Below are 15,239 nucleotides of genomic sequence, written 5' to 3' on the forward strand. Positions count from 1 at the left end.
TGAGTATCTCAGCAGCACCTCCCAAATGGTGTTTCACAGATACTGTTGTAATGCCTGGTTTTTGTGAGTGTTTTTTTTTTCATTTGGTACGCAAGTGGAAGTTGAAATGTTCTGATCTGCTCTTGTTTCTAAAATTTTCCTTGTTCCCTTTGTCTTGACTACACTGAGGAAACTGGCTTCCTGCAATTTTAGATACACTTTGGAACCGCAAGCCTTTTTGACACTGTTGTGTGACTGTTTGCAGATACAGGCTGTATTACTTTGTCGCAATATATTCTGCTGGACCCCATTCTGATGTTCTTCCTCATGGGAGCTGTTCTGAGTATGGTGAAATGTAACAGCTGTGCGGATAGGTAAGATAAAGATGATGATATTGTTAAACTATAGATATTCAACTTCCACACAGATAAAGTACTAGAACATATCTACCACTTGGTAGTTTGGGTGAATGGCTGAGATCACATTGTTTCAGGAAATTTGTAGATGAAAATGGCTCATGGTAGGGGAGAGAAAATTTTATTATAAGGATTTGTGAAACTAGGGAGAAAGTATCGTGGCTGGCGTAAACCAGGAGAGAGACTTAAATAGATTGTTTTAGCATGAAAGGAAATTGCAGCAGAAATAGTGTTTATGGGACTGCAGATCTTGACAATGAAGGTTACGGCTTTTTAAAACTTGACAAGCAAGCAAGCTAGTATGGGCTGTTGTAGGTCAGAGGAGGAGGAATGAAGGGTGGTTGGAGCCTGTTCAAGGCTTTGCTCCTTAATGGCAAAAATATTAATTTGTTATCTCGAACCAGTCACTTTGGCTGGAGAAACACAGCTTATCTGTGACTTTGATCATGTAAGCACTTATAAAATCCTGGTAATTGAGGTAAATAGTGTAATTTGTTGGGTTTAGAGAAATTGGTACCAAAAATTTGAGGGAAATGTGGCCAAGGTGTTTCTGAATAAAGCAGTTGAGTTGCTCAGGATATTTGCTGTAGACCCTTCCAGAGGGGGATGGTGATTTATAGGCGTTTGAATATTCTCATCTACAGCGCACACCCCAGGCAATGCACGCACTAAGTTATAGGGCAGTGTTTGATCAGCCAAAATTAAAATTAAAAGCCAGCTCTAGCTATTGTGTTGCTTAGTGGGTCACAGGGATTTTGTCTAGCCAAAATACAAGCGTCAAGGCATCAGGAGTCAGTCAGAAAAGGGGTTTTAGTTCTGCTATCATCTTTTCTTGTCTTTTCTCTGTGGTTCAATTTTAGTTTAGTTTGTAATTTTTTTGCTTTTTGCTGCAGCTTTTGTTTGTGCCTTGGGTAGATATTTTCCACTATGGCCTTTCTGCTTTAGGAAAAGTAGCTGCTAATTGTCCGTTCTCCCCCATGTCGTTAGCATTCTGAGAGATGTAAGTTTGCATTTTATGGGGCAAAAGTCTGGTTTCTATTTTCAGACCTTCCATGTGTGGGACTTTCTTCGCACTAGTATTTCAGCTTATACCTGGTGTCTGTGTTCCCTTCCTTAAAAGGAAGACCTATGGCTGCCCATGCTTAAGTGTTGGGACCTCCTGCATCAGGGTTATCCTTGAATCATTCGAAAATTAATGAAAACAATTACATTTGTATTCCTCATTGGCTCCTGAGAAGATGATGGAATGTAAGGTGGAATGGAATGTAATTTTGTGGGGTAGCCGATTTGCTCTTTGTTTTCCAGATCGCAGATACCCATTCAAGTAGCCATCGTTTATACACTGACCTGTTCCATCTGTCCTGCAGGTCATTTTCTGCCTCGTGGTGGTTCTGGCTGAGTCTGACTGGTGTGAACCTTGCTGGAGCAATGGGGGTAAAGTTTGTTGGCCTTTTTGTTGTCCTCTTGGTTGGCCTGAACACAATCTATGACCTATGGGACTTGCTGGGGGACCTCAGCTTGTCACTGGTGAGTGTCAAAAACTTTTCTTTACATTAAGGGTTTCTTTGTTTCGTTTTGCTTTCTTTTGCCGTTGTAATTCTCCTAGTTATTGTCAACCGTGGAACTAGCCAAACAGTGATACTCTGTTTGTAGCAAACAGGGGCATCTGAGGTGGATGATGATGATTAAAGGTGAAGGTTATAATGGAAAAACTATTGCCATATGTTTAAAAAAAACCCGTATGTGTCAGCGGGATATAATGTCATAAGAGCAGAGCAAAAAGGTTGTTGCTTTTTCTTGAGAGAAACTATTACCTTTCCAGTTGGATGAATTTTATTTCCATCTAGGTTAAAAATGCTCATTGGGGATGGCCGTACAATGGCCCAAAACAAGATGTTGTCCAACACTGTTACATGACCTTCTGAGGAGTATGAGCTACCTGGCAGACAGGCATGTCTTGCAGCATCCAGTTTGCATAAGCAGCGCAAGCTCAGGCTCTCTTTGTGAGAGTAGGGGGGCGCAGGCCGCATAGCAGTAGCATGCTATAGTCCATCATGAGTCATGGGCATGCTCTGCAAGTTGGAGTCTCTGTAGCGAGTCCTGAGGGCGACAACCTGCTCAATTTTGCACACGTTTTGTTCTTACAGGCTCTAAGAAATTTGCTAGTGTGTTTAGGTGGCCTGTTTTAATATGTTGCATTTTATATTTGGGGCCTGTGAGATCTAATCTTTGGAGAAATACCTTGTTGTACCCTTTGCTGTGTTGCAGCCAGCGGGAAAATAAATTCTTCAAGCGCATCTTTTAAAAGGTGTTCAGTTCTCCTCTTGTCTCAGCCTCTTCTGAAGCTTGAAAATTCTATATCTTTCATTTACTGTTTTTGTCCTGTTTGTCTCAAAAACAGTGGGGGCTTGGGGGGACTTTTTCCATTCCTGCTGTGTGATTTGTTTTCTCTGATTAATGTGAATCAATATGGGCTGCAAAGATGCAATGTTCCAGCTCCAGAGAAACACTTCTTGAGCAAAGTCAGTTAATTGCATTTGAAATGGAACAAATCCATCATGTCTAAGCTTTCTGCCAGTAGACAGCTGCACAGCGATTTCATTTGAGCTGCTGGCAGCAAAGGCAGCAAGCCCCTGAGTGTTAGAATATGTAAAGAAATTTACTCCAGAAGGTAGATGCTTTCTGAATAACTAACTATTTGGCAACCTTGGTGCTTGAGAAGAGGGGAAAAAAAAAAAAAAAAACCAAGTGAGGATTAAACCCGTGAATAACTTATCTCTGCATTTGTTAGGAAACTAATCATGATTTCTAGAATTCTCAGCTTATCTTGGTCCACTGTTCTGGTTTGCTCGATGCTGTCCTTCATGTACATTTTCTTTTTTGACTTTGCATTGAAGTCTGTAGTTAAAAGAAAACCTTTTCACAAAGATTGAGGCATCTCGTGGTCATTCTGAGTAGGGAACTGGAGATTAGTTCATATGCCTCTCTGCTGCATAAATTTGATTATGTACCATCAATCAGCATTTTTCCCAGTGCCCAGTGGTGTTCTGCTCAAGTACTTGAGCTGAGCAACTGTTTCCTTTGTTGACTTCAGTAAGTTCTTAGTTTTGTAATGTGTTCATCTCTTTTTCCATTACTTCTGAAATCTTTGGATCTGTTATTAAGGGATGAAGGATGATTAGCTTAATGATTTTATGATAAGTACCACATAAAAAAATATGCAAGGTGGCAAGTACATCTGCCTTCGTCTGCTTTGAAGTTAGGTATGGACATTTAGCAAACAATTTTTGCTATTTAAGGTGTTTTCTTCTCCCACAGCTGTTTATTACCCACCCTGTATTTTAGATTACTTGCTCTGCTACCAGCAGTGTCAGTAGGACGTGAATATGTAATTGCATTTTGGGTGTCTGTGTACAAACCACCTTTCGAAGGGTTTTAAATAAAATGCTCTGCTTTTGTGCTGAGGCAGCTAGAAACACCGGTTTTGCTGCTGACTTTTTTTGTAACTTCTGGCTGAGGAGCAGAAACAGAAGTTGGAGTGTGAGAGCATCCTTGCTAAGTGAGCTGGTTTCTGTGAATGCAACATATCTAGGTCCCCAAGAAGTCCTTATTACAGTCATATTTGCATAGGGAAACTTGTTGGGAGAATTGTATCTAGTAACTTGTGCCCTCATGTCTTCATTTTCCCTTTTGCTTAGCTTTGACAGTTACTATTCTGGAAGACATCTCCTTGCTGTGATTTTGTGTCAAGATGTGTACCACTGATAAACAAGTTATGGTCCTTGCTTTCAAAGTATTGTCAATTGCAGCTGCCCAACCTTCTTTGCCAAAGTTAGGTACGCCCAAGATTTTTGAAAGTTAAACCCTCCTATTGCCTGTTTTTGTCTTCCTCCCAAGACCCTGAAATTTCAAGGTACCCTGGGTCCAGCTTTTGGAGATGCACAACAAGGTCTGCCTAAGCTTTTATTGCTCCCTAGGCCTTTTTGAGGTAATTTTGCGCCCTGCTGGGCTTGCTTGCGTGGTAGGCTTCTGCTGTAGGACCACTGCTCAGAGTCCTGTGAGGTAAAGAGTGGAGATATTCCTGCAGCTGCACTGTTTGATCCAGGTTGTGTTTGTTACAGGTCATGTTTGGGAAGCATTTACTGGCTCGTGTACTCTGCCTCATCCTGCTCCCGCTTGTACTCTACATGGCTATGTTTGCTGTTCATTTTACAGTATTAAATAAAAGGTATTTCATAATGTTTTCTCCAGAAAGAGTAATTTGTTTTTGCTTTGAATTAAAGGCTATTGATTATGAATTGCTTCATTTTCAGTGTCAGAAGCGCAGTCACAAGCTGTGTCTTTGTTAATTCCCTTCCCAGACTCCTACATTGTTTTTAGAAAAAGGCTCTGGCCAAGCTGGCAGTGAAACTGAGTTTGAGCTTAAGACTTTCTGAAATGCCAAGCAAGTATCCTAACCAAACTCTCTGTCTCGGTTTTTTTCCCCTCCTCTCTTTCCTGGACCTGAAAATGTCTCAACTCCATTCTTTTTATTTTTGTTTTTGTAATTAAAAAAGACAAAAAAGACATTGCATTCCTGAAAAATGTTTTGGCTGTGATTAAAAAAAAGAAAAAAAAAAAAAAAGGTCTGAATGCACCCTGAGGGAGGACTCTTCCCTGAATGCCTGCAATCAAGGGAGGCTTTTGATGTGGAAAGAGCACAACAACTAGCAAAATGGCCAAGTAATGTTTTTCCATACGCCAGCATGAAGAGATGAGGTGAATAAGCATTTCATCAGAAAAAAAGACTGTAAAATTAAATCTGTTATTTTTCAGTTTAAACCAACTGGTCTTGCCACTACCCTCTTAGCAGAAATGACGCTTAAAGAGGCACAGAGAGAGGCTTTATTATATTTAACCTGGCAGTGGGTCAATGTATTTGCCATAAGAACACCTCCAAAGGTAGTTGATGGTGCTTTGTGCAGTGTCAGTGCCTATATTTTTGTGACCTCAAGTCGTTGCAGCTCTGGACAATTTTCTGCAAGACTGTTTGCTGTGATTCACAACATTAGAGGTGTGTGCATCTAGGGGAACTGCAGTCATTCTTCTCCTGATGCCATGTCTGGTTTTATCTTTTTCCTTTTGTAAAAACAATTTGGTAATGCATGATAGAGCTTTGTATGCCTGTTTTGCCGGACTTTGAAATGTCCCATTCTTTGTTCTCTTTTCTAGTGGTCCTGGGGATGGTTTCTTCAGTTCAGCATTTCAGTCCCAGCTGATTGGGAACAATCTTCATAATGTCTCCGTTCCAGAGTGTGAGTGTCCAAAGGAATAAACCACTCTGAGTGTTGTCAATGTTTATGGGGGTTTAAATAAAAACAGCATCTCCTGTGAGTCAGTGCAGGACAGTGCAGATTATGCCTTCGTGGTCAGATCCATGTTCTTCCTCTGTGTAGATATATTGACAGAAAAGAAGGCTGAAAATAACACCATGTTTAGTGCAAGGTCACTAGCTGTTTCATCATATTCCTTCTAGAGGGAGAGATGCCATTTTGAGGGATTTGACAGTTTTGTGTACATTCATCTTTGTATTTTTTGTCCTTTATGTTGCTTGAGACAACAAAAAGAGATTTACCCTGTTCACCTTAGGTTTGTAGGTGGTCAAATGCAGGATTTGTTTCCAAAATATTTGTAAATGAAAACTATCAACTTCGTTGTGACACAGCATGCCCCCGATTCAGCTGTATTGTATTCAGGCATGCATATGAATTTAGGGGAAAGATGGCTCTGTGGTCGTTCAGGTTGGCTAGGCACTACCGAGGCTTTAATGTGATTTAGCTTTTCGATTACATCAGCTTTTCTCTGGCTGTTCCCTGCTCCAGAGCTGCTAACTGGGGTAAAGCATCAAGTCCATTCTCCAAGACTGTGTTCTCCCACTTGTGTTGGGAGGCTATGAAGGAAGGTGTCTGAAGCCAGGGTGTCAGCTCCCCTATCTGATAGCTGAGCTTGTCTCCCTTCCCTCTTGCATTGCTGTAGGGGTTGGGTGATGGAGTGCTTCAAAGTAGTCACATGATTTTCAAACTTGATCATGTTTTAATTTGACCATATAGTCTTATGGAAAGCTATCTCAAACATCTCATTATTGAAATTACACACAAAGGAACTAGTACTTCTGTTTATGTTAAAAGTAGGTGGGACAATTTTAAGTGTTTCAGACAAATGTTATGTAACAATTTTACTGAATCGTGGTTGGGGATGGAAGATAAGCTTGCAATGAGCTGTGTGTAGTAATGTGTCAAGCAGGAATTGAGCTTTCATCTGAACAATGCAAGAGAATGCATGGCTAATTGGAGCACTGCAGACTAGCTGGGGGAAATATTTGTAGGAGAGCTGCCTTATGCCTTTTTTCCACCTTCCTTCCCTTGTAGACTTGGCTTACGGGTCTGTGGTCACAATGAAGAACCTTCGGATGGCAGGGGGATACCTTCACTCCCACTGGCACCTCTACCCGGAGGGCGTGGGGGCTCGCCAGCAGCAGGTTAGTGTACAGCAGTAGTAGTGCCTCTGATTACAACCATCGACTCGCTTCCATTACACATAGCATTAGGTGCTGTTGTGACAGGAGCTGTGTATTTACTCAACATCTGTTACCCTCTCAGTGCCACAGCTGTGCACTTGGCGTGGAAGTCTGAGTAAAAAGGATGCTTGAAGAGGGCAGAGAGTTGACTTACAGTAACAAGGCTTCACTCTAATAGCAAGACCACGCTCCGTGGATGGAGGCCAAGAGGACTTAAAAATAATTTTCCATAGTAAAGTACTGTTATTACCTCAAGGAAGGCTGTAGAACTTACGTTTAAAACAAATACATTACTTATAGGTTTCATTGCTGTGTTTTAAAAGCAACAGAATAGGGCTGCTGTGTGTTGTTTTCACTCCTGCCACTGGCCTCTGTGACCTTACAGGAATTACTCTCCCTTTGTACCTTGCTTTCCTCATCTGTCACCAAAGAATTTCTAAGATTTTGCTCATTAAATTAGATATCTGTACATTCGTAAGCTAGCCATAATTAAACTGTCTGAACTCTCTAAGGGTTTTTGATTAAATGATTAAGCAATAAGTAAAAATCAGAAATCATGTAACTATCGCTAATTAAGTAGTACAAAAATTAAGTGAATTTCTTATTTTTGTCATCATCAAGCTTCACAAATCTTTGCAACTTCTGCAGTTTTCCCAAGATGTATTTTGCAGTTTGCATGTTAGCGTCTAAAAATGGTTCTGAGCTCCTTCAAAGAAAGTTGCCAGAGAAAAATAAGTGCTTGTTTTTAACTCCCTTCAGTCTGTGTGGTGAGGAAGAAGTTTTCAGAAATGAAAACTTTGTCTCAATCTTCTTTTCCTGCTTTTATTCCCAACCACAACTTCTAATACTCTCATGTGACATTGTTTATTACCGTAGATGGAAATGTCACACCAAAACTGTCTCAAGGATAGACAAAATTCAAGTACACAGCATGCTTTATGACACTAAAAGCAGGGAAAGGGGATTTGGAGAGGACACTGATGGGAGTTTCCTTGAGGGTAAGTGGGAAAGGGTGGAGATTCCCTCCCTGTGCTCCCTGCTCTGGAGTTAGGATGAGTGTAGGGGGATGGGACAGTTTGAGGGCTGTGGAGAAGGGAAAGGAATTTAGAACTTGGAGGAGGTTTAGGGAGGAAAAGATGGAGGCGGTGATCTCTCTGCCTCCTTTCCCTTCCTCTCCTGATTATATACCTAAAGGTACAAGGTTCCACCTCCAGCTCTCCATTTTTCCCCACCCTCAGACACTTCTGTAAGTTCTGCCTCTCACCCACCCTCCGGGCCATCTGTTTCCACCTGAGTGGGAGGCACAGATCTGGGACCAGTCTAGGGCGCCACAGAGCAGGGCTTGCTGCTGCTGGAAGAGGAGAGTAAACAGAGTGGGCACAGTTTCTCATGCTGTTTGGGAAGGTTGCCCTCACAGCAGCACCCTGGGGCCAGGTGGTCTCCCCTGCCCATGGTAGGGGGGAGGTAGGAGCAGTTACACTGTATGAGTCTGAGCAGGCCGGTAAGGATTAGCTGGGTAGCATGTGCAGCTTTAACAGTGGATCCATGAATCCTTCTTAACTTGCCTGGATCTTTTGGCAGAAGCGTTATGGTTGTCACAGGCAGCCCGTTGTCTTAAATCTCTACTGGTGATGACTGTATGTAAAGCCATCTCCTGGTTCTGGTACTGGTCAGTGATTATTCAAAAAGTTCAGGTTTGGATATCCTGTTGTAGAAGGAGCCTCTGAAGTAGGGCGAGAGGAGGTCGAGCCATATGGTTGGAGGCTGTTACTCATGATGCATGTGAACTGTCATTAAGTGTAGTGCTTCTGAGTGTACGGGCTGTACGCTGAATAAAAGGTGTCATCTGGGTTAAGGAGTGGCCAGCAGCTGACTTTGCAGGGGGTGCTAACATAAAAGCCATCCCAGGGTTTCTATGTTATTGGTGCATTCATTTGGGACTTTGATTTGCTGGTGAATGTGTGTCTGCTATCACCAGCTTTTCTCTTGCTTGGTAAAATAATTTATCCTGTGCTTTCAGGTCACTGCCTACTTACATAAAGATTTGAATAACCTGTGGATTATAAAGAAACATGATTCGGATACAGGTAACAAATACCAGTAAAATGCCTTTTATAACTTCTGCTTCAGATTTTCGCTTAAATATTCCCTCCAGGGCAAAGCATCCTTCCTGTGTATGAGGGGAGGAGGAAGAACAAGGGGAATCTGTTTGTGTCTCCTGTGTTTTTGTTTTTTCTCTAGATTGTACAGCTGATGTAAATAAGCTTTTCTCAGCTGAAGGTTGCATTGACAACTTTTCAGCTGGGTTAGGGCTGCAAATAACAGAGAGGAACCTAATCTGAACTCAGTATTTTGTGGAATTTATTACTGTGGCTATGGGTGTGGGGGGAGTTGGGTCCTGGTACGTCCTGATACATTGTGCTCATGTGACTTGCATGGATGTTTGCTTGTGACAAGATAGAGTACTGGATGGGAAGATCTATGGTTTGTACATACATCTGTTGTTTTAGAATATCATATAGTGTAGCTGAGGCATGTTTGGCAGTTTCCTTTCTTCACCTGCAGCATGTGTATATAAAAATTAACAAGAGCTGTCTAAACAACAAAAAAATTCGAATAACCTAGATACAACAAAATTATGATCAGTTTTTCAAGAGTCATTTTACAGTTCATGAAATTAAAAAAAAAAAGTAGTTTTGGTGTTCAGTTAGCCTGACCAGGCATCCCCCTTATTTAAGGGCAGCATGTGCTGCTTGGGGCCACGTTCTTTGGCGTAGCCCTCAGGGCTGGTCTTTAATCTCGAGCAGTGGTTTACCACCAGGCTTAGAGTCGACACAGATTAGTTTGCCGTGTGTTGTCTGCTTGAGGCATGAGCATTCCCAAGAAACTAAGACCCTGATATGTTTGTCAGTGCATTGATATGATTAGTTTGCCTTCCTTCAGCAGATCTGTCAGACCCCTCGAGCCCTGTGGAGTTCGTGAGGCACGGAGATATTATTCGTCTGGAACATAAAGAGTAAGGATGATTTCTGGCATTCCAAGAGATGGCATGATTGAATAGAATTGCTGGGAGATTTGTCCTGCTGGAGACCATGTTTTTAGGCCAGCACAAGTGGGCTGTGTGATATAGGCTGTATATCTGTGTTTCCAGTGTGAAGTTTGTGGAGTTTTTCTTCATTAGAAATACGTACCTAAGCAGCAGAGGGATTCGTTCGTCTGTGTGAGGTGGAATATTAAGGGTAACTCCTCTGCAAAGAAGCAATTTCAAAACCCTCATTCTGTTGCTTGTCCCCACTCTCTGAGTTTTCTAGGCAAATTGTGTGGCTTTTTTGTCAGCGTACTGCAAGTCTCCTGTTCCTATATGCATAGGCAGTATCCACCTACTGAAGTTCTCAACAGCACTGAGATCACAGCAGTGAAACACCTAATGAAAATGTTGGCTGGTGCCATCCCTCTTTGTATGGAATACCTGAGAGGGAGCAGGGGAACCCTAGTGACTTGATATTTAATCTTCATCTAAGCCTGATGTTACTGTGCCACAATGCTCAGTGCTGTCACAGCTTTGATTTCTTAACAGAAGCTCTAAACTTGTGAGCCTGGAAATCATGTCATATTGCGTTCGATACTGCATGTTCACAAATCATTGCTGAGGTTTCCAAAATTATTTTAATGTTTAAAAAAAAAAAGCCTTGAATTTTGGGGTTTACTATCAAATATGTGATAATGAAGGTGATAAAATCTTGATTAGGCAGTGCTGGTTAGGTCTTGATTAGGTCTCTGGAATGGGGGGGTGAAACTGTGGTGCTGCGGGAAAGGTCCGGCAGATGGCTCCCGTCTCCTTGCGAAGGAACCGCATCCAGTGTGGGCAGAGGGTTTCTGTGCAGACCAGGCCGGGCTGGATGCAGCTGTATTGTTGGCGGGGTGGTTCATTGTCTGATTTACTATTACGGACTGACCAGGATATGGCCAGGTTTTTCTGGTTGCCCCAGCTAGCAGTCCCTGCTAGGGTGGGAGGCTGCTTGTCTGCGCTGTCTACAGCTGGTGCTAATGGGGGCCACAGATCCTGCCCTCAGTAAATCCGTGCCTGGCTAAATGGTACAATCTTTCCCCTCAAAAGCAAAATTGATAACCAAGAGAGGTCGGGGTCTTGCTTTGCTTCTTGCAAGAGCAGGACTGTTGGTCCCACCATTAAAAAACAAAACCAACAATCTCTTTCCCACTTGGAGGTGGTGGATTGTAGCTTGAGGGTCAGATTTATTCACAATGTCCTCCTTTCCCAGCGGCTGCCCAGCGTGGCATAAGCTCTGAGTTGCATGGTAAGACACGGCAGTTTCTGTGGCCCCCGTCACTGTTAAGGCTGCATCCTGCCCTGCCCTTGGCTGGAATTGAGCGATCAAAGCGCTGGCAACTCTCTGAATGGCTCAGACCAAAGTTGTTATCACAAATTGACTGAGACATAAAAACAAAGCAAGGTTTGACTTTTAATTTCATTTCAGAACTTCTAGAAATCTTCACAGTCACCAGCATAAGGCTCCCCTGACAAGGAAGCATTTTCAGGTCACTGGCTATGGAATAGTAAGTGAATGGCAAGATAAAACAAAAGCTCCTTCTTTTGGGCAGAGTTCATACCATGCCAAGGGGATCTATTCTTGCTTTTTTAGTTTGTTAGCCAAGGTGATAGGTGTGCATCTACCATAGTGGAGGAAAAATTGATTTAGTATGAAATAGACCTTAAATATGAGATAATCTATTTAATGTGAACACAAACAAGAAAATAACTTAAGCTTTTACTGCCAGTCTAGCTTTGGCAGCGTTCAATTCCAGAAATGCCAAACTGAGCAACCTGGAAGTTGCTCTGACAAGTATTATTTTATGTATTTGGCCTTGTCACATAGACAAGTGCCTTTTTTTGACAGAATGATGACAGAATTTTGAATCACTAAAATGAAATCTGCTTTGAGGGCTGAATTTCCAAATGCAAGGGGCTGTTGCCTGAACCCTTTTTGTGAAGCATCCAAGTTATCCCCATTTAAAATGTAACTCTGAGCCACAGTCAAGTATGAATTGGAAGCAAAAAAAAAATTAAGGTTGGCAAGATAAACGTGTATTTGTGAGTAGTTGTTCGTGTCTAGAATCATCTCTTCCTGATGGGGAATCTCTTCTGTGAAGTCTGTGTGAGGGTAGCCTGGGCTCCTTTGTTTAGCTTTGCCACCATTAGAATTTCAGAAGTTCCTATTTGCAGTGCTTCAATCTTGTATATCTTCTAGTTGGATTGGTATGTTTTCTTTTTTGTGTGTTTTGGTTTTGGTTTTTTCCTCCTATGGTATGTTTGCATGATAGAATGGAACAGGAGACTCCAATGATTTCTGGCGGATTGAAGTGGTGGGCAGAAAGTCTGGAAAGCTCATCAAAGTTCTACGGAGTCAGGTCCGGCTAACCCATGTGGCTACAGGGTGTATATTGGGCTCTTCTGGAAAGACTCTGCCAAAATGGTAAATAGCTTTTAATCCTCCTCCACCCCGGCAAGGCCTTGAGCTAATGCGTTCCTTTGCTCAATGGTACTTTTAAACTAAGCAGTAACCACGTTTCCTCCATTTCTTTATCTTTAAAAGAATAAAAAAGTAACTAGCTGGTACTAAAGGTATAGCCAGAGGGGGAGATCTGGGTTAGGGTTATGCAGTCTGTTACAGTGAAGGTATACAGCTCTGAAAAATAATATCCCTTACTAGGAGTTTGAAGAGTGGCATGGCGTAGATCTTGTCATCTGGTAAGTCCAGGAGGGGATGACAGATGTGTTCTTCAAGCCCATTTTATCCTCGAGATTCTCAAAAATTGCTAGAAACTGGAGCAGTTCGTGCTGTTCCATACCGTAATCCTGCAAATTTCTTTTTATTGATATTACTTCTGTGCTTGGAAGACCTTCTGCCATTTTTACACACAGCATCTGAAGCATGTGCAACAGTACCAAGCTGCTATTAGCAGGGGTTGTGATTTAATATGTCCTTGGATTACATATCTCATCATTAAAATGAGGTATATGCAGAGACATCCAGACTAATGCAAAGCAAGCTGCTGTTTCTGCAAAGCCGTACTGTGTGGGATGCGAACATGGATCCTGAAGCAGCAGGCTGTGCGGTCATGTTGCTTCTGTTTCCAGAGCAGCCACCGGTACTGCTAGCTTAAGTTTCCCTTCACTGTGTTATGTTAAAAAGGGCTTCTAATGAATCCTGTGGATGCTGAATCATAGTGAGCGCAACCACATACCTCTGGTGATTGCCTGGTCAGGAATGCAAGCGCCATTTAGACTTAGAAATGTGATTAAAATATTCGGTAGAATTTTGATCTTGGCTGCCTTGCAAATCTGGTTTGGTTTCTACATGGTTCTTAGAGCATGTACGAGCGTGTAAGAATGCAGCTGCTGGGGCTGGGTGGTATGGTAGGTGTTGTGGGGAAGTATAGGGCTAAATGGGGGAAAAATCAGCCATGAACTGGAAATATTGAGTGATCTTTTGCAGGGTGGTGGCTAACTGTTCTGTTTTTCCTCAGGGGTTGGGAACAAGTGGAAGTCACCTGCACACCATACCTGAAGGAGACTCCCAATTCCCTCTGGAACTTTGAAGATCACATTAACCTTAGGTGTAAGTCATTTATTTCTTTTCCCTTTGAGAGTGCATCTTGGCTTGCTGGAAGGGATGAGCTATCAGATGGCAAGAACTGGTGTTCAGTGTTTGGAATTTGTGTGTTCTTTCCCACCCAAAGCACGAACTTGATGAACTTGGGCCAGTTGTTCAGAGATGCGTAGCCTTTTTCTACTTCACTGTTTGTACAGTAAGCTGGTGATAATGCTTCAAGTGTAGTGATAGTATAAAAACTTTTTTAAGGATTTTGAGAGCTTCGTGGGTAACAAAAGTATGAAATTTTATAGGCACCACAGTACAGGGTGTAATTTTTAACATCATTGGTTTAATTGGGAATTATTGTCATCAGTATGGGTATATCATATATACTTTAATGATTTTCTTAAAAAGCTAGGATTCACCCTGTTCTGGTGTATTTTTCCTTCTCTAACCAGGGGCATGCTAAATAATGGCTTTGCAGTACCATCAAGAAATGAATAGAAGTGTGACAGAGAACTAAGTTTGCCAATAATGACAGATGGGCCTTGCAGCCTCATCCAGGAGTTAGATAGGTGTCACAGCCTCTTTTGGCCTGAATGATTCGATACAATTTTCATCCCATGAATTGCAGATAACTTGGGCTGAGTTCTGAGTTATTAAAAAACCTAGTGTTCTTCATCCTTTCAGATCGACTGTATGCAAACCAAAGGAGAGGAATCCTGGGCTGTTGACTCGGTAGAATTTCCTCTTCTGTTGTAATGCATTTTACATTCCCGCGCTCGTGACTCACAGATAACCAGCAGCCTATGAACAATATGTCTCTGTTTTCAGCTAGAAATACAAATCTGTTTATTTTATGGACTTTTATCTATTTCTCTTGCTCCTGGAAGAACGGAGGAAATCTAGGAGTACATCACTTGTGAAATTCACTGGGGGATACTTTTGACTGCAAGACTCTGTGTTTAGAATATGAATGAATTGCATATGGAATTAAAAGAGGTGCTAGAAGCAGATTGTTACAGGAGGAGGGAGATTAGTTTATTATGAAAGAGGCAAATAAAAGTAAACCATATAGATTTCTAATCTATTTTTCTCTCTTTTTCTAAAGTGCCCAATATCAGCCTGGATGTTTTGAAGCCCTCTTTTGCAGAAATTCTGCTAGAATCCCACATGGTTATGATCCGGGTAGGATATCATTAATTCTAGATTATAATTTTCTTCTTTCTTTCTCTTGCATCAAAAAGAAATAGCATTTTCTGAGGTATCTGGGTGGTGGCTGCAAGCTAGGGCAGAATTTACATGCCCCAGCAACCTAATTGAATTTATACTTAGAAAAAGGGGTGGTCTTGCAGCTAAATCTTCCAGAGGTTTTGGGAGCTTTGGGCTTGATGCCTGGATCTGCTGCTGGTGTCATCTAGCTACAGCCTAATTATGTAATCCCTCTGCAGCTGAAATTCAGTTCTGTAAAGGAGAGTTAGAAATTTTCCCTACCCTACTGGAAGGTTTTAAGGTTAAATTAATACTTGTGAGGCATGAGTGTATTACTATGGTCAGAGTCAGGAAAAGCAGCTAAACAAAAAGGAGAACGACAAGCGTTTGGATTGAAAATGGAAAACTACTTTTTTAAAAGTTCATCAAGGTGCTGTGTTTTCTGCTTTCCTTTTCCTGATT

General features: G+C 41.9%; 1 protein-coding gene across 9 annotated transcripts in view; it reads left to right on the forward strand.

Annotated features, from left to right (window-relative positions):
• The window catches only part of POMT2 (protein O-mannosyltransferase 2), a 33,880-nt gene that overhangs the window by 3,750 nt on the left and 14,891 nt on the right, over positions 1 to 15,239 (forward strand). For 8 of the 9 annotated variants that reach the window (XR_008466077.1, XR_008466082.1, XR_008466080.1 and 5 more), the window contains exons 5-15: positions 245 to 353; positions 1,763 to 1,922; positions 4,517 to 4,623; positions 5,607 to 5,689; positions 6,803 to 6,912; positions 8,972 to 9,038; positions 9,895 to 9,967; positions 11,448 to 11,526; positions 12,292 to 12,443; positions 13,498 to 13,589; positions 14,677 to 14,753. Coding sequence is in view for 2 of the 9 variants with exons in the window: in XM_054199411.1 (XP_054055386.1) it covers positions 245 to 353; positions 1,763 to 1,922; positions 4,517 to 4,623; positions 5,607 to 5,689; positions 6,803 to 6,912; positions 8,972 to 9,038; positions 9,895 to 9,967; positions 11,448 to 11,526; positions 12,292 to 12,443; positions 13,498 to 13,589; positions 14,677 to 14,753 (1,109 nt within the window). In the remaining 7 variants the exon portion in view is untranslated. The remainder of the gene's footprint in view (positions 1 to 244; positions 354 to 1,762; positions 1,923 to 4,516; positions 4,624 to 5,606; positions 5,690 to 6,802; positions 6,913 to 8,971; positions 9,039 to 9,894; positions 9,968 to 11,447; positions 11,527 to 12,291; positions 12,444 to 13,497; positions 13,590 to 14,676; positions 14,754 to 15,239) is intronic. The other variant, XM_054199412.1, reaches the window with a different exon arrangement.

This window comes from Rissa tridactyla, chromosome 4 (assembly GCF_028500815.1).
Source record: "Rissa tridactyla isolate bRisTri1 chromosome 4, bRisTri1.patW.cur.20221130, whole genome shotgun sequence".
NCBI lineage: Eukaryota > Metazoa > Chordata > Aves > Charadriiformes > Laridae > Rissa > Rissa tridactyla.